At 43.8% G+C, this 20,928-nt stretch overlaps 1 protein-coding gene across 2 annotated transcripts in view; it reads left to right on the forward strand.

Moving 5' to 3' along the window:
• The window catches only part of AGL (amylo-alpha-1, 6-glucosidase, 4-alpha-glucanotransferase), a 397,512-nt gene extending 378,393 nt beyond the window's left edge, over nucleotides 1-19,119 (forward strand). For both annotated transcript variants that reach the window (XM_053693718.1, XM_053693717.1), the window contains exons 29-32: nucleotides 799-896; nucleotides 1,815-1,902; nucleotides 1,980-2,113; nucleotides 18,364-19,119. In XM_053693718.1, the coding sequence (XP_053549693.1) occupies nucleotides 799-896; nucleotides 1,815-1,902; nucleotides 1,980-2,113; nucleotides 18,364-18,481 (438 nt within the window). In that variant the 3' untranslated portion in view covers nucleotides 18,482-19,119. The remainder of the gene's footprint in view (nucleotides 1-798; nucleotides 897-1,814; nucleotides 1,903-1,979; nucleotides 2,114-18,363) is intronic.
• Nucleotides 19,120-20,928: the final 1,809 nt, after the last annotated feature.

Genomic DNA, 20,928 nt, shown 5'->3' on the forward strand with positions numbered 1-20,928 from the left:
GCTGTTCGAGTAAGACATGACCTGGTAAGTGGATATGGTACAATCCATCGCCTGTATTATGTGTTGTGAGGGTGAGACATGACCTTGTAAGTGGTAGTGGTACGATCCATCGCCTGTATTATGTGTTGTGAGGGTGAGACATGACCTTGTAAGTGGTAGTGGTACGATCCATCTGCTGTATAATGTGTTGTGAGGGTGAGACGTTACCTAGTAAGTGGTAATGGTACGATCCATCTGCTGTATAACGTGCTGTGAGAGTGAGGCATGACCTAGTAAGTGGTAATGGTACAATCCATCTACTGTATAACGTGTTGTGAGGGTGAGACATGATTTAGTAAGTGGTAGCGGTACGTTCCATCTGCTGTATAACATGTTGTGGGGGTGGGACATGACTTAGTAAGTGGTAGCGGTATGTTCCATCTGCTGTATAACGTGTTGTGAGGGTGGGACATGACTTAGTAAGTGGTAATGGTACGATCCATCTGCTGTATAATGTGCTGCAAGAGTGGGACCTAACCTGCTACGGTGCTCAACAAAATTGTTCAAAATCTAGGAACCAGCCTTAGTATTTTTATAGATGCAAGGCCTAGAAAGAATCCAGCTGCACCAAACTAAATTTTAGGTATGGCTGGTGGACGTGGCAGGCACCTGTGGGTGTCTTGGGGACTCTAAACCATAGTGCCAGGGTCTAATTTTAAGGCGCCAGTGGCTCCCTGGCCCCCTAGGTTTTCAAGCCCTTGCCTGGTAAGTGGTCATAGGATATTACTTTACCTATTATAAATGTGTTGTCTCTTTTAGGCTCCAGAACTATTCACTCCACAAAAAGCCTGGAAGGCTCTGGAGGTGGCAGAGAAGAAACTGATGGGACCTTTAGGAATGAAGACATTGGACCCTGAGTATGTACATAATATTTTGATCTCTTATTGAGACCTCAGATCATTTTCTGTGTGTAAGAGATGTGTGGCTGTGCACACCCACAGTGAACTTGTGTGACTGCGATATATGTGAATATGCACACCCAGAGTGAACTAGTGTGGGGTCGGTGGAATTAGCACAGTCTGAGTGATCTAGTGTGAGTGTGCACTCCCAGAGTGATCTAGTGTGCCATGTGTAAGTGTACACAGCCATAGTGAATTAGATTGACTGGGAGATGTGTGTATGTGCATTGAAGTAGTGTGAGAAATGTGTGTATGCAGTGAAGTAGTGTGAGTAAGAGATGTGTGCAGTGATCTAGTGTGAGATGTTTGTGTTCACACCCAGTATTATCTAGTGTATCTAGTGTTTAATGTATGAGCGTACATACACAGAGTGAACTAGTGTGAGATGTGTGAATGTGCACACCCAGAGTTAGCTAGTGTGAGTGCACACGCCAACAATGAGCTAGTGTGAGTGTGCACACCCAGAGTGAACACGTGTGAGTGAGAGCATCTAGAGTAGATTAAAGTAAACTGGTGCACCTTGTGTACTTGTGCTTTTGTCAGTATGAGTGTGATAAGTGAATGCATCTCATGGGTTGGATAAGCGTTAGCGCATCTCATGGTTTTGGTGAGCGTGAGTGATTCTCATGGTTTGTATGAGCGTGAGCGTGTCTCATAGGTTGGTGGGGCGTGAGTGCATCTCATGAGTTGGATGTGTGTGAGCGCTTCTCATAGGTTGGATGAGTGTGAGAGCATCTTGGTGGTTGAATGACCGTGAGCACATCTCATGAGTTGAATGAGTGTGAGTTCATTATAGTCTTCTCCCTCAGACCTTAATGTTTCTCTGCCTTGCTCTTCTGTTGTGTATGAGCAATAATTATTTGTTTTTTCACCTAGTGACATGGTTTACTGTGGTGTATATGACAATGCATTGGATAATGACAACTACAACCTTGCAAAGGGATTTAATTACCATCAAGGACCGGTAAGACTGTCAGTACAAGCTCTGTGTGTACTTGTCACTGTGCCTCTTGTATTTAGCTCACTGCATCTCCTCTCCAGGAATGGCTCTGGCCCATTGGATATTTACTGAGAGCCAAACTGCACTTTGCTAAACTGCTTGGCCAGGAATCCTACCAGAAAACTGTGGTCCTGGTGAAGAATGTTTTGTCTCGTCATTACACGCACCTGGAGAGGTAAGCAATATGCAAACACGACAGGGGTTTTAATAAGCCGGTGGCACTGAGAGCGAAACATTGGCAAAAGGTGGAGAAAAAGAGAAAACATTTAGAGCTAGATTACAAGTGGAGCGCTAATTTATCGTGCACCTGTAAATGGGCAAAATCGCCGGTTTACGAGCGCGGGATAAATATCCAGCCTTTATAAGTGCTCAGAAAATGAACCAGAGATCAGATCGCAAAAACAAGTGCACAAAGCAGTTTTTAGAGGTTAAAAGTGGCGGTGTGTGGGGTGTTAGGAAAAAAAACGGCACTGAAAAGAGCCTTTACATAGAGGTCTATGGGGAACTGTGTGTTCCCTGTAAATATATATGTATATGCTTATATATACACTTACTTACACAAATTATATATGTATATGCTTATATATACACATACTAACACAAATTATATATGTATATGCTTATATATACACATACTAACACACATTATATATGTATATGCTTATATATACACTTACTAACACAAATTATATATGTATATGCTTATATATACACTTACTAACACACATTATATATGTATATGCTTATATATACACATACTAACACAAATTATATATACACATACTAACACAAATTATATATACACATACTAACACAAATTATATATGTATATGCTTATATATACACATACTAACACATTATATATGTATATGCTTATATATACACATTCTAACACAAATTATATATGTATATAGTATATTTCTCTTGTAAGGTGTATCCAGTCCACGGATCATCCATTACTTGTGGGATATTCTCATTCCCAACAGGAAGTTGCAAGAGGACACCCACAGCAGAGCTGTAATATAGCTCCTCCCCTAACTGTCATAGTCAGTCATTCTCTTGCAACTCTCAACAAGCTAGGATGTTGTAGGAGAGAGTGGTTAAATATAGTTAGTTTATTTTCTTCAATCAAAAGTTTGTTATTTTTAAATAGTACCGGAGTTGTGCTATTTTATCTCAGGCAGTAAATAGAAGAAGAATCTGCCTGAGGTTTCTATGATCTTAGCAGGTTGTAACTAAGATCCATTGCTGTTCTCACATATGTCTGAGGGGATTACACAGATGAGGTAAAACTTCAGCGAGAGAATGGCGTGCAGTTTATTCTGCTATCAGGTATGTGCAGTTATAATTTTCTCTTGTTAAGTGTATCCAGTCCACGGATCATCCATTACTTATGGGATATTAACTCCTCCCCAACAGGAAGTGCAAGAGGATTCACCCAGCAGAGCTGCTATATAGCTCCTCCCCTAACTGCCATTACCAGTCATTCTCTTGCACCCAACGACTAGATAGGATGTGTGAGAGGACTATGGTGATTATATTTAGTTTTATACCTTCAATCAAAAGTTTGTTATTTTATAATAGCACCGGAGTGTGTTATTCCTTCTCTGGTAGAATTTGAAGAAGAATGTACCTGAGTTTTTACTATGATTTTAGCCGGCGTAGTTAAGATCATATTGCTGTTTCTCGGCCATCTGAGGAGAGGTAAACTTCAGATCAGGGGACAGCGGGCAGATTAATCTGCAAAGAGGTATGTAGCAGCTTATTATTTTCTGACAATGGAATTGATGAGAAAATTCTGCCATACCGATATAATGTAAACTCAGCCTTAAATTCAGTAGCAGCAGCTGGTATCAGGCTGTCATGTATGTATATTTTACACTTCAGTATTCTGGGGAATGGCACTTCACTGGAATTATACTGTGTGCATAAGACTTTAGCCTAATTTGCAGGGACTGGCAACAGGCTCTTTAATAACACTTAATTTATGTTAAACGTTTTTTGCTGGCATGTAAAATCGTTTCATTTTCTGAGGTACTGGGTGAATAAAATGTTTTGGGCATTATTTTTTCCACTTGGCAGTTGTTTTATTTAATTTATGACAGTTTACTGATCTCTCTCACTGTTGTGTGTGAGGGGGAGGTCAAAAATTCAGTCAGAAGCTCATTGTATTTCCTGCATGATCCGGTTCATCTCTACAGAACTCAGGGGTCTTCAAAACTTGTTTTGAGGGAGGTAATCATTCACAGCAGAGCTGTGAGATTGTAGTTGACTGTGATAAAAAAACGTTTATTTCTGTAACTTTTTTTTCTGCTATCAGGGTTAGTTATCCTTCGCTAATGGGAACAAGCCTTTGCTAAAATTGTGTTTTTTACAAAGATTAGATGCTATAACCTTTCAGTTTATTAACTTTCAACTGTCATAACTCTTTCTGTGCTTCTTATAGGCACAGTACGTTTTCATATTATAGTAAATTACTTGAAAAGTATTTCCAAGTTGCTAGTTTATTTGCTAGTGTGTTAAACATGTCTGATTCAGAGGAAGACATCTGTGCTATATGTGCTAATGCCAAAGTGGAGCCCAATAGAAATTTATGTACTAACTGTATTGATGCTACTTTAAATAAAAGTCAATCTGTACAAATTGAACACATTTCACCAAACAACGGGGGGAGAGTTATGCCGACTAACTCGCCTCACGTGTCAGTACCTGCATCTCCCGCTCGGGGGGTGCGTGATATTGTGGTGCCGAGTACATCTGGGCGGCCATTCCAAATCACATTACAGGATATGGCTACTGTTATGACTGAAGTTTTGGCTAAATTACCAGAACTAAGAGGTAAGCGTGATCACTCTGGGGTGAGAACAGAGTGCGCTGATAATGTTAGGGCCATGTCAGATACTGCGTCACAAATTGCAGAACATGAGGACGGAGAGCTTCATTCTGCGGCTGACGGTTCTGATCCAAACAGATTGGATTCAGATATTTCAAATTTTAAATTTAAGCTGGAAAACCTCCGTGTATTACTAGGGGAGGTGTTAGCGGCTCTGAATGATTGTAACACAGTTGCAATACCAGAAAAAATGTGTAGGTTGGATAAATATTTTGCGGTACCGTTGAGTACTGACGTTTTTCCTATACCTAAGAGACTTACTGAAATTGTTACTAAGGAGTGGGATAGACCCGGTGTGCCGTTCTCACCCCCTCCGATATTTAGAAAGATGTTTCCAATAGACACCACCACACGGGACTTATGGCAAACGATCCCTAAGGTGGAGGGAGCAGTTTCTACTTTAGCTAAGCGTACCACTATCCCGGTGGAGGATAGCTGTGCCTTTTCAGATCCAATGGATAAAAAGTTAGAGGGTTACCTTAAGAAAATGTTTGTTCAACAAGGTTTTATATTGCAACCCCTTGCATGCATTGCGCCTGTCACGGCTGCAGCAGCATTTTGGTTTGAGTCTCTGGAAGGGACACTTGAATCAGCTCCATTAGATGAGATTACACACAGGCTTAAAGCTCTTAAGTTAGCTAACTCATTTATTTCAGATGCCGTAGTACATTTAACTAAGCTTACGGCTAAGAATTCCGGATTCGCCATTCAGGCGCGCAGAGCACTGTGGCTAAAATCCTGGTCAGCTGACGTTACTTCTAAGTCTAAATTTCTTAATATACCTTTCAAAGGGCAGACCTTATTCGGGCCCGGATTGAAAGAAATTATCGCTGACATTACAGGAGGTAAAGGCCATGCCCTGCCTCAAGACAGAGCCAAACCTAAGGCTAGACAATCTAATTTTCGTTCCTTTCGGAATTTCAAAGCAGGAGCAGCATCAACTTCCTCTGCTCCAAAACAAGAAGGATCTGTTGCTCGCTACAGACAAGGCTGGAGACCTAACCAGTCCTGGAACAAGGGCAAGCAGGCCAGGAAACCTGCTGGTGCCCCTAAAACAGCATGAATTGAGGGCCCCCGATCCGGGAACGGATCTAGTGGGGGGCAGACTTTCTCTCATCGCCCAGGCTTGGGCAAGAGATGTCCAGGATCCCTGGGCGCTAGAGATAATATCTCAGGGATACCTTCTGGACTTCAAATACTCTCCCCCAAGAGAGAGATTTCATCTGTCAAGGTTGTCAACAAACCAAATAAAGAAAGAGGCGTTTCTACGCTGCGTACAAGAGCTTTTATTAATGGGAGTAATCCATCCAGTTCCACGGTCGGAACAGGGACAAGGGTTTTACTCAAATCTGTTTGTGGTTCCCACAGAGGCAACTTTCAGGCCAATCCTGGATTTAAAGATCCTAAACAAATTCCTAAGAGTTCCATCGTTCAAAATGGAGACTATTCGGACAATTTTACCCATGATCCAAAAGGGTCAGTACATGACCACAGTGGATTTAAAGGATGCTTACCTTCACATACCGATTCACAAAGATCATTACCGGTATCTAAGGTTTGCCTTTCTAGACAGGCATTACCAGTTTGTAGCTCTTCCATTCGGATTGGCTACGGCTCCGAGAATCTTCACAAAGGTTCTGGGTGCTCTTCTGGCGGTACTAAGACCGCAAGGAATTGCGGTAGCTCCATACCTAGACGACATTCTGATACAAGCTTCAAGCTTTCAAACTGCCAAGTCTCATACAGAGTTAGTACTGGCATTTCTAAGGTCGCATGGATGGAAGGTGAACGAAAAGAAGAGTTCTCTCTTTCCACTCACAAGAGTTCCCTTCTTGGGGACTCTTATAGATTCTGTAGAAATGAAGATTTACCTGACAGAAGACAGGTTAACAAAGCTTCAAAATGCATGCCGTGTCCTTCATTCCATTCAACACCCGTCAGTAGCTCAATGCATGGAGGTGATCGGCTTAATGGTAGCAGCAATGGACATAGTACCCTTTGCACGCCTACATCTCAGACCGCTGCAATTGTGCATGCTAAGTCAGTGGAATGGGGATTACTCAGACTTGTCCCCTACTCTGAATCTGGATCAAGAGACCAGAAATTCTCTTCTATGGTGGCTTTCTCGGCCACATCTGTCCAGGGGGATGCCATTCAGCAGGCCGGACTGGACAATTGTAACAACAGACGCCAGCCTACTAGGTTGGGGCGCTGTCTGGAATTCTCTGAAGGCTCAGGGACAATGGAATCAGGAGGAGAGTCTCCTACCAATAAACATTCTGGAATTGAGAGCAGTTCTCAATGCCCTTCTGGCTTGGCCCCAGTTAACAACTCGGGGGTTCATCAGGTTTCAGTCGGACAACATCACGACTGTAGCTTACATCAACCATCAGGGAGGGACAAGAAGCTCCCTAGCAATGATGGAAGTATCAAAGATAATTCGCTGGGCAGAGTCTCACTCTTGCCACCTGTCAGCAATCCACATCCCGGGAGTGGAGAACTGGGAGGCGGATTTCTTAAGTCGTCAGACTTTTCATCCGGGGGAGTGGGAACTTCATCCGGAGGTCTTTGCCCAAATACTTCGACGTTGGGGCAAAACAGAGATAGATCTCATGGCGTCTCGACAGAACGCCAAGCTTCCTCGTTACGGGTCCAGATCCAGGGATCCGGGAGCGGTTCTGATAGATGCTTTGACAGCACCTTGGACCTTCGGGATGGCTTATGTGTTTCCACCCTTCCCGATGCTTCCTCGATTGATTGCCAGAATCAAACAGGAGAGAGCATCAGTGATTCTAATAGCGCCTGCATGGCCACGCAGGACTTGGTATGCAGATCTAGTGGACATGTCATCCTGTCCACCTTGGTCGCTACCTCTGAAACAGGACCTTCTGATCCAGGGTCCCTTCAAACATCAAAATCTAATTTCTCTGAAGCTGACTGCTTGGAAATTGAACGCTTGATTTTATCAAAACGTGGTTTTTCTGAGTCAGTTATTGATACCTTAATACAGGCTAGGAAGCCTGTTACCAGAAAGATTTACCATAAGATATGGCGCAAATACTTATATTGGTGCTGTGGCAAACCTAGCCACTTCTGGACTATAACGTGAGAAAGGTTGTCTATAGGCTGTATATTGTGCTATGTAGATGTGACAGACCCTTCTGTCAGCACTGAAAGAGTTAACTGTGTTCAGCTTTAGCCTCAGCTATGGTGCACTGTCATTAATGTTATTGATACACAGTCCATTGTTTAATCAACCTCAGAGAGCAGACCCTAGATGATAAGGAAAGCCAAGTGTGTGTCTGTGTTTAAATTGTTATCAGCTTGAGCAAGGTATTCTATTGTATCATGTAAAAGGGCGTGTTCCCTCCATCTAATGTACAACATTCTTTCAACCCCCCTTCTGGGGGGGGTCAGACCTGCATAAATACTGGGCATATGAGCCTTAATAAAATTCATTCTGTTTAAAACCTGAAAACTGGCTGGGTTGTGAATTGCTGATTCCCTATGCAGGACATTGTTCCCTGGTGTTAACCCTTGGTATCCGGTTGGTACCGTTACAATTGGTGGCAAGCGACGGAATGAACCTTATCGCCCAGAAGAGCAACTACACAAGCCAGTAACCTCAGGAAGAGGGGGATTACTACAATACTGACTAAGATGGAAGGAGTACCAGGGACCGAAGTGAATGGAGATGGATTATTCTAAGCTAAAGAGACAAACGTAAAAGGAACTGCTAGAAGCCAGGGGAAAGATAGGCAGCAGCAAACCCAAGGCTATATTAATTGCTGAGCTGATGGAGGGAGACAGAGCTCGCAGCGCTACGCTTCCAGCAGCCATGGAGGAGACCCTATACCAGAGGGAAATGAGGACCAGGCTGGAATTTTTACCCCAACCTGTACCACGGGATATGCTATCCGTGGTAATGGCAGATGTGCAGGAGTACGTGATGGCACACAGTCCGCGGAATGCATCCTCCCGAGCAGAATCCATTTTGGACGCACTCAGCAACCCAGTAAGACCCAAAATCCCATACCATGCATTTAAAATGTTTTGTGAGGAGAAGGATGAGATTGATGGGTATTTACAGGATTTTGAGAGACTGTGCGAGTTACATGATTTGGAGCAGTCCGTATGGGTGCCGGTGCTAGCAGGCAAGCTAGCCGGTAGGGCAGCGGAAGCGTATCGCGCTGTACCCAGGGAGGACAGCAAGGATTACGCTAAAGTGAAGAGAGCGATCTTGGAAAGATATGCCATTACCTCAGAGGCATACCGGCGCAAGTTTAGAGGCCTGCGCAAGCCAGAAAGAGATTCCCATGCAGAGTGGGCCCACAAGCTGGATCAAGCATCTCAGGGGTGGATACAGGCCAGCCAAGCTACCACCATGGAAGAATTGCGACAACTGATGCTGTTGGAGCAATTCTTTAACGGCTTGTCCCCAGAAGCCCAAGAATGGGTGAGAGATCGAAAACCCCTCACCTTAACCGAAGCAGCCAGATTAGCAGACCAGCATTTTGATGCCAGGAGGCGCCATGGACTACAGCCTAACAACGGACGGGCTAATATACAATGCCACACCTGCAAGCAGTGGGGACATATGGCACGTGAGTGCACCCAAAATCGGAGCAGACAAGCTTGGAACCAGGTCAGACAGAACCTGGCCCCAAGGACGGCTGCTCACCATTACCAAACGGAGCCAGCCGCTCATGAGGTGTTGAGCACCCAAGCCGAGGAACCCCTGGGAATTCTGCATGAGGTGATGTCGGTCCAGGGACTTCGGGATTCGGGAGCTACTTTAACCCTGATAGCTCCCCATTTGGTGCCGGATACAGCACCCACTGGCGGATCCGTGGCAGTACGAGGGGCAGGGGGAGCAGTATACCGATTGCCCACTGCTAGAGTGGAGTACAGACCCCCAGTCACCCCAGCAGCTGCCAGTTACCAACCCCCGGCGCACCGCTATACCACACGGCCTCCGGCCACGAACTACCCTCAGAGAGCCCGGTTCAATTCGCGGGGCTACTCACAACCTATTCGGTGCTTTGGATGTAAGCAACTAGGGCACAAAAGACCAGAGTGTCCCCTAAACGCAGCGAATCAAGCACAGTCCTGGAGAAGACCCGCTGGCGGAATCCCACATAATCCTCAGCCTGTGGCCCGCTACGTAGAGGCGCCAGAATGCTGGGGCAGCCTACATGAAGCAGACCCCGTGCAAGCTGCCCACCGGAATAACCGGCAACGGGTTAAAGTGAATGGGAAGGAGGTCAGTTGTCTACGGGATACTGGTGCTACCATGACCTTGCTTCAAGAGAACTTGGTGCCTGAGAAACAGCACACTGGAGACACTGTGGCTGTGAGGGTAGCAGGGGGCACTGTGTTCCGCCTACCTGTTGCCAGGGTACATTTGGATTGGGGAGTGGGCGCTAGACTTGTGAATGTGGGGGTCAAGAAGGACTTACCTGCTGATGTTCTCCTTGGAAATGACTTGGCCCCCCTTGTTTCTGCCTATGCTCCCATGGATCCCGCTGATGTTAACCCTGTGACTACCCAAGCCCAGTCCCTCCGGGAAGAGACGCTTCCATGTTTGGGGTGGGGGCAGTACTGAGCCAAGTTGGAGCAGATGGCGGAGAACACCCCGTAGCTTACTTGAGCCGAAAGTTGTTGCCCCGGACATCCCCAAGCCGATCCGTTGGGATCAGACTGTGTATGCCGGCTTGGTTCTGGGGGAGCATTGTGGCAAACCTAGCCACTTCTGGACTATAACGTGAGAAAGGTTGTCTATAGGCTGTATATTGTGCTATGTAGATGTGACAGACCCTTCTGTCAGCACTGAAAGAGTTAACTGTGTTCAGCTTTAGCCTCAGCTATGGTGCACTGTCATTAATGTTATTGATACACAGTCCATTGTTTAATCAACCTCAGAGAGCAGACCCTAGATGATAAGGAAAGCCAAGTGTGTGTCTGTGTTTAAATTGTTATCAGCTTGAGCAAGGTATTCTATTGTATCATGTAAAAGGGCGTGTTCCCTCCATCTAATGTACAACATTCTTTCAACCCCCCTTCTGGGGGGGGTCAGACCTGCATAAATACTGGGCATATGAGCCTTAATAAAATTCATTCTGTTTAAAACCTGAAAACTGGCTGGGTTGTGAATTGCTGATTCCCTATGCAGGACATTGTTCCCTGGTGTTAACCCTTGGTATCCGGTTGGTACCGTTACAGGTGCGAATCCAAGAGTTACTCATGGAGTAAGGTTAGGATTCCGAGGATATTGTCTTTTCTACAAGAAGGTTTAGAAAAGGGTTTATCCGCTAGTTCCTTAAAGGGACAGATTTCAGCTCTGTCCATTCTTTTACACAAACGTCTGTCAGAAGTTCCGGACGTTCAAGCTTTTTGTCAGGCTTTAGCTAGGATCAAGCCTGTGTTTAAAACTGTTGCTCCACCATGGAGTTTGAACTTAGTTCTTAATGTTTTACAGGGGGTTCCGTTTGAACCCCTTCATTCCATTGATATCAAGTTGTTATCTTGGAAAGTTCTGTTTTTAATGGCGATTTCCTCGGCTCTTAGAGTCTCTGAGTTATCTGCCTTACATTGTGATTCTCCTTATCTGATTTTTCATTCAGACAAGGTAGTTCTGCGTACTAAACCTGGGTTCCTACCTAAGGTGGTCACTAACAGGAATATCAATCAAGAGATTGTGGTTCCATCTTTGTGTCCTAATCCTTCTTCGAAAAAGGAACGTCTGCTACACAATCTAGATGTAGTCCGTGCCCTGAAATTTTATCTACAGGCAACTAAGGATTTTCGACAAACGTCTTCCCTGTTTGTCGTTTATTCTGGTCAGAGGAGAGGTCAAAAAGCTTCGGCTACCTCTCTCTCCTTTTGGCTTCGTAGCATAATACGGTTAGCCTATGAGACTGCTGGACAGCAGCCTCCTGAAAGAATTACAGCACATTCTACTAGAGCTGTGGCTTCCACTTGGGCCTTTAAGAATGAGGCTTCTGTTGAACAGATTTGCAAGGCTGCAACTTGGTCTTCTCTTCATACTTTTTACAAATTTTACAAATTTGACACTTTTGCTTCTTCGGAGGCTGTTTTTGGGAGAGAGGTTCTTCAGGCAGTGGTTCCTTCCGTATAAAGAGCCTGCCTGTCCCTCCCGTCATCCGTGTACTTTAGCTTTGGTATTGGTATCCCATAAGTAATGGATGATCCGTGGACTGGATACACTTAACAAGAGAAAACATAATTTATGCTTACCTGATAAATTTATTTCTCTTGTAGTGTATCCAGTCCACGGCCCGCCCTGTCACTTTAAGGCAGGTAATTTTTCCATTAAACTACAGTCACCACTGCACCCTATGGTTTTCCTTTCTCTGCATGTTTTCGGTCGAATGACTGGTAATGGCAGTTAGGGGAGGAGCTATATAGCAGCTCTGCTGGGTGAATCCTCTTGCACTTCCTGTTGGGGAGGAGTTAATATCCCATAAGTAATGGATGATCCGTGGACTGGATACACTACAAGAGAAATACATTTATCAGGTAAGCATAAATTATGTTTTTTCTAGAGATGGAAAACACTAGAAAATGCTGCTGATACCGGATTAATGTAAGTTAAGCCTGAATACAGTGATTTAAAAACGACTGGTATCATGCTTACTCCCAGGGGTAATACCCTTATGATATTGCAATATAAAACGTTTGCTGGCATGTTAAATCGTTTTTATATATGCATTGGTGATAAAATTTATTGGGGCCTAGTTTTTTCCACATGGCTGGCTTAAATTTTGACTAGAAACAGTTTTGCTGAGGCTTTCCACTGTTATAGTATAAAAGTTACAGTTGGTGCAGTTAAAATTACAAACTGTGACATCCAGCTTCCCTCAGGAGTCACCTGTATGCTATAGGACATCTCTAAAGGGCCCAAAGGCTTTCCAAAGTCGTTTATTGGGGAAGGTAGGGCCACAGCTTGCTGTGGCAGTTGGTTGTGACTGTTAAAAAAAAGTCTATTTCGTTTTTTTGATCCGTTTTTTGAACTAAGGGGTTAATCATCCATTTGCAAGTGGATGCAATGCTCTGCTAGCCTATTACATACACTGTAAAAATTTCGTTTGATTTACTGCATTTTTTCACTGTTTTTCAAATTCTGACAAAATTTGTTTCTCTTAAAGGCACAGTACCGTTTTTTATATTTGCTTGTTAACTTGATTTAAAGTGTTTTCCAAGCTTGCTAGTCTCATTGCTATTCTGTATAAACATGTCTGACATAGAAGAAACTCCTTGTTTATTATGTTTAAAAGCCATGGTGGAACCCCCTCTTAGAATGTGTACCAAATGTACTGATTTCATTTTATGCAATAAAGATCATATTCTGTTTTTTTTAAAAATTATCACCAGAGGAATCTGACGAGGGGAAAGTTATGCCGACTAACTTTCCCCACGTGTCAGACCCTTTGACTCCCGCCCAAGGGACTCACACTCAAATGGCGCCAAGTACATCTAGGGCGCCCATAGCGTTTACTTTACAAAACATGGCGGCAGTCATGGATAATACACTGTCAGCGGTATTAGCCAGACTACCTGAACTTAGAGGTTAGCGAGATAGCTCTGGGGTGAGACAAAATGCAGAGCATACTGACGCTTTAAGAACCATGTCTGATACTGCCTCACAATATGCAGAAGCTGAGGAAGGAGAGCTTCAGTCAGTGGGTGATGTTAATGACTCAGGAAAGATAGCTGATTCTAATATTTCTACATTTAAATTTAAGCTTGAACACCTCCGCGTGTTACTTAGGGAGGTTTTAGCTGCTCTGAATGACTGTGATACCATTGCAGTGCCAGATAAATTTGTAGACTGGATAAATGCTTTGCAGTGCCGGTGTGTACTGATGTTTTTCCAATACCTAAAAGGTTTACAGAAATTATTAATAAGGAATGGGATAGACCAGGTGTGCCGTTCTCTTCCCCTCCTATTTTTAGAAAAATGTTTTCCAATAGACGCCACCACATGGGACTTACGGCAGACAGTCCCTAAGGTGGAGGGAGCAGTTTCTACTCTAGCAAAGCGTACTACTATCCCTGTCGAGGACAGTTGTGCTTTTTTAGAGCCAATGGATAAAAAATTAGAAGGTTACCTTAAGAAAATATTTATTCAACAAGGTTTTATCCTACAGCCCATTGCATGCATTGCCCCTGTCACTGCTGCTGCGGCGTACTGGTTTGAGTCTCTGGAAGAGGCTTTACAGGTAGAGACTCCATTGGATGACATACTTGGCAAACTTAGAGCACTTAAGCTAGCCAATTATTTTATTTCTGATGCCATTGTTCATTTGAATAAACTAACGGCTAAGAATTCTGGTTTTGCTATACAGGCGCGCAGAGCGCTATGGCTTAAATCATGGTCAGTTGACGTGACTTTAAAATCTAAGCTACTTAACATTCCCTTCAAGGGGCAGACATTATTCGGGCCTGGTTTGAAGGAGATTATTGCTGATATCACTGGAGGAAAAGGTTGTGCCCTTCCTCAGGACAGGTCCAAATCTAGGGCCAAACAGTCTAATTTTCGTGCCTTTCGAAACTTCAAGGCAGGTGCGGCATCAACTTCCTCTAATAATAAACAGGAGGGAACTTTTGCTCAATCCAAGACGGTCTGGAGACCAAACCAGACCTGGAAAAAAGGTAAGCAGGTCAAAAAGCCTGCTGCTGCCTCTAAGACAGCATGAAGGAACGACCCCCTATCCGGTAACGGATCTAGTAGGGGGCAGACTTTCACTCTTCGCCCAGGCGTGGGCAAGAGATGTTCAGGATCCCTGGGCGTTGGAAATTATATCCCAGGGATATCTTCTGGACTTCAAAGCTTCCCCCCCAAAAGGGAGATTTCACCTTTCACAATTATCTGCAAACCAGATAAAGAGTGATGCATTCTTACACTGTGTACGAGACCTCCTAGTTATGGGAGTGATCCATCCAGTTCCAAAGGAGGAACAGGAACAGGGTTTTTACTCAAATCTGTTTGTGGTTCCCAAAAAAGAGGGAACCTTCAGACCGATTTTGGATCTAAAGATCTTAAACAAATTCCTCAAAGTTCCGTCGTTCAAGATGGAAACTATTCGTACCATCCTACCACTGATCCAGGAGGGTCAATATATGACTACAGTGGATCTAAAGGATGCTTATCTTCACATTCCGATACACAAAGATCATCATCGGTTTCTCAGGTTTGCCTTTCAAGACAGGCATTACCAGTTGTAGCTCTTCCCTTTGGATTAGCTACAGCCCCAAGAATCTTTACAAAGGTTCTAGGGTCGCTTTTGGCGGTCCTAAGGCCGCGGGGCATAGCAGTAGCCCCTTATTTAGACGACATCCTGATACAGGCGTCAAACTTCCAAATTGCCAAGTCTCATACGGACGTAGTACTGGCATTTCTGAGGTCGCATGGGTGGAAAGTGAACGAGGAAAAGTGTTCTCTATCCCCACTCACAAGAGTTTCCTTTCTAGGGACTCTGATAGATTCTGTAGAAATGAAAATTTACCTTGACGGAGTCCAGGTTATCAAAGCTTCTAAATTCCTGTCGGGTTCTTCATTCCATTCCGCGCCCTTTGGTGGCTCAGTGTATGGAAGTAATCGGCGTAATGGTAGCGGCAATGGACATAGTGCCGTTTGCACGCTTATATCTCAGACCGCTGCAACTATGCAGGCTCAGTCAGTGGAGCAGGGATTACACAGATTTGGCCCCTCAACTGAATCTGGACCAAGAGACCAGGGATCCTCTTCCCTGGTGGCTATCTCGGGTCCATCTGTCCAAAGGTATGACCTTCGCAGGCCAGATTGGACTATTGTAACAACAAATGCCAGCCTTCTAGGTTGGGGTGCAGTCTGGAACTCCCTGAAGGCTCAGGGATCGTGGACTCAGGAGGAGTCTCTCCTTCCAATAAATATTCTGGAACTAAGAGCGATATTCAAGGCTCTTCAGGTTTGGCCTCAGTTAGCAACTCTGAGGTACATCAGATTTCAGTCGGTCAACATCACGACTGTAGCTTACATCAACCATCGAGGGGGAACAAGAAGTTCCCTAGAGATGTTAGAAGTTTCAAAAATAATTCACTGGGCAGAGATTCACTCTTGCCACCTATCAGCTATACATATCCCAGGTGTAGAGCACTGGGAGGTGGATTTTCTAAGTCGTCAGACTTTTCATCCGGGAGAGTGGGAACTCCATCCGGAGGTATTTGCACAACTGATTCTCCGTTGAGGCAAACCAGAACTGGATCTCATGGCGTCTCGCCAGAACGCCAAGCTTCCGTGTTAAGGATCCAGGTCTAGGGATCCCAAGGTGACACTGATAGATACTCTGGCAGCGCCCTGGTCTTTCAACCTGGCTTATGTGTTTCCACCGTTTCCTCTGCTCCCTCGACTGATTGCCAAGATCAAGCAGGAGAGAGCATCAGTGATTCTGATAGCACCTGCGTGGCCACGCAGGACCTGGTATGCAGATCTAGTGGACATGTCATCCTTTCCACCATGGTCTCTGCCTCTGAGACAGGACCTTCTACTTCAGGGTCCTTTCAACCATCCAAATCTAATTTCTCTGAGGCTGACTGCCTGGAGATTGAATGCTTGATTTTATCAAAGCGTGGCTTCTCCGAGTCAGTTATTGATACCTTAATACAGGCACGAAAGCCTGTCACCAGGAAAATTTACCATAAGGTATGGCGTAGATATCTTTATTGGTGTGAATCCAAGGGTTACTCATGGAGTAAGGTCAGGATTCCTAGGATTTTATCTTTTCTCCAAGAAGGTTTGGAAAAAGGATTGTCAGCTAGTTTCTTAAAGGGACAGATTTTTGCTCTGTCTATTCTTTTGCACTAGCGTCTGGCAGATGTTCCAGACGTTCAGGCATTTTGTCAGGCTTTAGTTTGAATCAAGCCTGTGTTTAAACCTGTTGCTCCACCATGGAGCTTAAACTTGGTTCTTAAGGTTCTTCAAGGAGTTCCGTTTGAACCTCTTCATTCCATAGATATCAAACTTTTATCTTGGAATGTTCTTTTTTTTTTTGGTAGCTATTTCCTCGGCTCGTAGAGTCTCTGAGCTATCTGCCTTACAATGTGATTCTCCTTATCTGATTTTTCATACGGATAAGGTAGTCCTGCGTACCAAACCTGGGTTCTTACCTAAGGTGGTATCTAACAAGAATATCAATCAAGAGATTGTGGTTCCATCCTTGTGTTACACTATCTGGACGTGGTCTGTGCTTTAAAGTTTTACTTACAAGCTACTAAAGATTTTCGTCAAACATCTGCTTTGTTTGTTGTCTACTCTGGACAGAGGAGAGGTCAAAAGGCTTTGGCAACCTCTTTTTCTTTTTGGCTAAGAAGCTTAATCCGCTTAGCCTATGAGACTGCTGGACAGCAGCCTCCTGAAAGGATTACAGCTCATTCCACTAGAGCTGTGGCTTCCACTTGGGCCTTTAAAAATGAGGCTTCTGTTGAACAGATTTGCAAGGCGGCGACTTGGTCTTCGCTTCATACTTTTTCAAAATTTTACAAATTTGATACTTTTGCTTCTTCGGAGGCTATATTTGGGAGAAAGGTTTTACAGGCAGTGGTTCCTTCCATTTAAGTTCCTGCCTTGTTCCTCCCTTCATCCGTGTACTTTAGCTTTGGTATTGGTATCCCACAAGTAATGGATGATCCGTGGACTGGATACACCTTACAAGAGAAAACACAATTTATGCTTACCTGATAAATTTATTTCTCTTGTGGTGTATCCAGTCCACGGCCCGCCCTGTCATTTTAAGGCAGGTAATTTTTAAATTTAAACTACAGTAACCACTACACCCTATGGTTCCTCCTTTCTTGGCTTGTTTTCGGTCAAATGACTGGCTATGACAGTTAGGGGAGGAGCTATATTACAGCTCTGCTGTGGGTGTCCTCTTGCAACTTCCTGTTGGGAATGAGAATATCCCACAAGTAATGGATGATCCGTGGACTGGATACACCACAAGAGAAATAAATTTATCAGGTAAGCATAAATTGTGTTTTATATTTGCTGCGCAACTTACTCCCTTTGCTGCAATAGGTTCTCAGCATGATAACGATGCTCCCATTGGAGCCTATAGAAGCTCGCTCTCGTGAGCGTAATGCTTCCGTGCAATGCGAACACGAGTTCGCATTCGCATTGCACCTAATTTGTGATACCAGCGCATTTACGTGCTCTGGTATTACAAAGTGGAGCACAAATATGGCCCTCGCGAAAGCAATTTTTTGCTCTCAACTTGTAATCTGACCCTTAATTGCTAAAAGAGTGTAAAATTAGTGTGGTTTGGGCTTTAGCAAATTAATTTTTTTTCATAATTAAAAGTGACATCTAGTTACCAGGACTGTATTTAGACTACAGTGAGAAATCCTTATGTTCCCTATAAACAAAGAGCTGTATTATGAAGATGTCCCGAGCACTTGTTATTGCCATAGGACAGTGATGAGGGTCTTGTAAGAGTTGCCCGTTTGTGAAACCACTTCTATCTTTTCTTTACTAGATCACCTTGGAGAGGTCTCCCGGAGCTTACCAATGAGAATGGTCAGTATTGCCCCTTCAGCTGTGAGACTCAGGCCTGGTCCCTGTCTGTTGTGCTGGAAGTCCTTCAAGACCTGTAGATTTGGCTTCATGTCATTGAGGGGGAGGCGAGTGGCCATTTGCATTACATGAAGAAGCAAATGATCAACCCGGTTTCTAACGCTTCCTCTAGGGTGACAAGACATGAGCTGAGTGGCACGTCTCAGGAGAGTGAAAACTACTGGACATGCGCCATTCTTTGCATCACTTTGCACATTTCATGTTTCAGTCACTAGGTCTGACACTGGTGAAATACTTATTTTAGTTGCACAGTTCAGCATTTTAACTGCTTTTACCAATAGGTTTTTCTGCTCATAATAAATAGAATGAAGTATTGGGGTACTGAGGTGACTACAGCCCTGATTGGCGGTATCTGCCAAGAGGTACCAGAGACTGAACACCACCAGGATTCATTACCCTTCTAATGTTATTAGGATCCTAAATAAATGTGTACCCATAGATCAGTGCATGCCTATACATGCAGAATGTACGGTTTGGGAGGATAATATTTAATTTAACAAAAAAAGGTTGTGTCTAGCAGCATGGTTGGATTAGTGTGAAGCTTGGGTGGATTTGAGATGTTTTGTGGCTGCAACACCAGCTAATTCGGTGCAGTGACAAACCATCACATATAGTACAGCTTGTTTGTGAGATTCTGAAATAAATATCTATAAATAAACTTCACTGTTTTTGTTTGTTTGTTATTATGGAAAGTACCCACATCTCCTAGCTTTGCAACTTCTCAAAATAAAGTACCCAGATCATGAGCAGTGGTCTGGTCCCTGCTCTGATGTGGGTGCCATTGACACTAGTGTCTGTATCTTGCTGACTTTAGGAACACAGGGTATGAAGTTCCAGCCAATTATTGGTCAACTTGTTTATTCATACATGAATTACCTGATGTTCTTAGCCTCAGTATTGAATAATATGGTTAGTTTATTTGACCCTAGTGTAGTTGTTCAGGATGAACACAAAGGTATACAATATTGTCTGTCACATTTGTCCTCATTACAGAGTCTTCATTGGGACCAGAATCATCCTCACATATCACAAAGTCCCTCCTTGTCAGATACCCCTTATTGCACCTGATATTAGTATTTCCCCTCCTCGAAGTCCAACCTCTTACATGATACCTCATTCCTGTAATGTCCACCATTCAACATACCAGCTCCTGCTTTATTCATCGTAAGTATCCTAAATCACCTCATTGCTCCTCACCCTAGAGTCTTTCCTCAAAGACTGTGCTATAATTTACACCACAGGAAAGTCTCCAAATTCTCCTGATCATACCTCATTCCAGGTTCTCTGCTGTTCAAAGGCATAGAGCCCCTGGATATCATACTAGATTATGTTTTTGTAAGTATCCAGATGACACACACAGTATGATCTCTTATTTTATCCAGATAGTGTCATTTTCAGATCCCAGACACTCTCAATAACTCTCCGCCTCAGTTTGTAGACCCACATCATTGTACCTTACCTCAGTGTATTGATTCAGAGCAGATCTTAAAATGACTTTCCTCCCCAGAGACTTTTCTATACATGATCAAGACATCCAATTACACCAGAGTCCAGTACTTACTCCTTTCATCCTCTTGCTCTTCCTAGTACTTCTTCCCATTACGGTTCAGTCCCCCAATTTCACACTAAAATGTGTCCTTTTTCAGGGTCTGTCCCCTCTTCCCAAATACTTGTGAGATATTTCCAGATCTTAAAGGCTTCAGATTCTTCAAAACTGTAATTATTGTACCTTCTCAATAAAGTCCTTAATAAGTATTTGAAGTTAAACTCCTTATTTTTTTGTTTATATGCAGAATTTAATGAAACCTCACGAGAGCCTACAGCTCTTAAAGCATGAGAGGAACTGAGAGTAACTTTTTTTTTTGAGGGGCCCCTCTGCTAGAACCTTTTTTCAGGATAACTTACAAAATTATTTCTTTCCTAAGATACGGCGAGTCCACGGTTTCATCAATTACTGTTGGGAATACCACTCCTGGCAAGCAGGAGGAGGCAAAGAGCACCACAGTCAAACTGTTAAGTATCAATTCCCTTCCCACAACCCCCAGTCATTCTCTTTGCCTACGGTGCAACGAGGAGGTGAAGTTTTAGGTGTCTGATTATTTTCTTCAATCAAGATTTTATTATTTTGAAAGCAGAGTAGATTAACTCTGAACTTTCCTCTCAAGATTGGGTCTAGCCGTACTCCACGTTAGTCTCTTCAGTAGGGCAGTGGTGGCTTTAAAGCAGTCAGGAATTTGTGAGGTGGGCCTTGCTGCGTTTTCCTGACATGTTGCTGCCCTGGTATAGAAAGCCTGAGTAGGTTTACTCTGTTCTTTCTTTTATTCACAGGTCCCTGTGAGGAGTAGCATCCTCTCATACCGGGTGAGCTGTCCTCCTGCTGGACAGCTAAATGTACAGGTAAGTGCCTTTTCTCTTGCAAGGTGTATCCAGTCCACGGATTCATCCTTTATTTGTGGGATATTCTCAT

The sequence above is a fragment of the Bombina bombina genome, chromosome 10 (assembly GCF_027579735.1).
Source record: "Bombina bombina isolate aBomBom1 chromosome 10, aBomBom1.pri, whole genome shotgun sequence".
Lineage (NCBI taxonomy): Eukaryota > Metazoa > Chordata > Amphibia > Anura > Bombinatoridae > Bombina > Bombina bombina.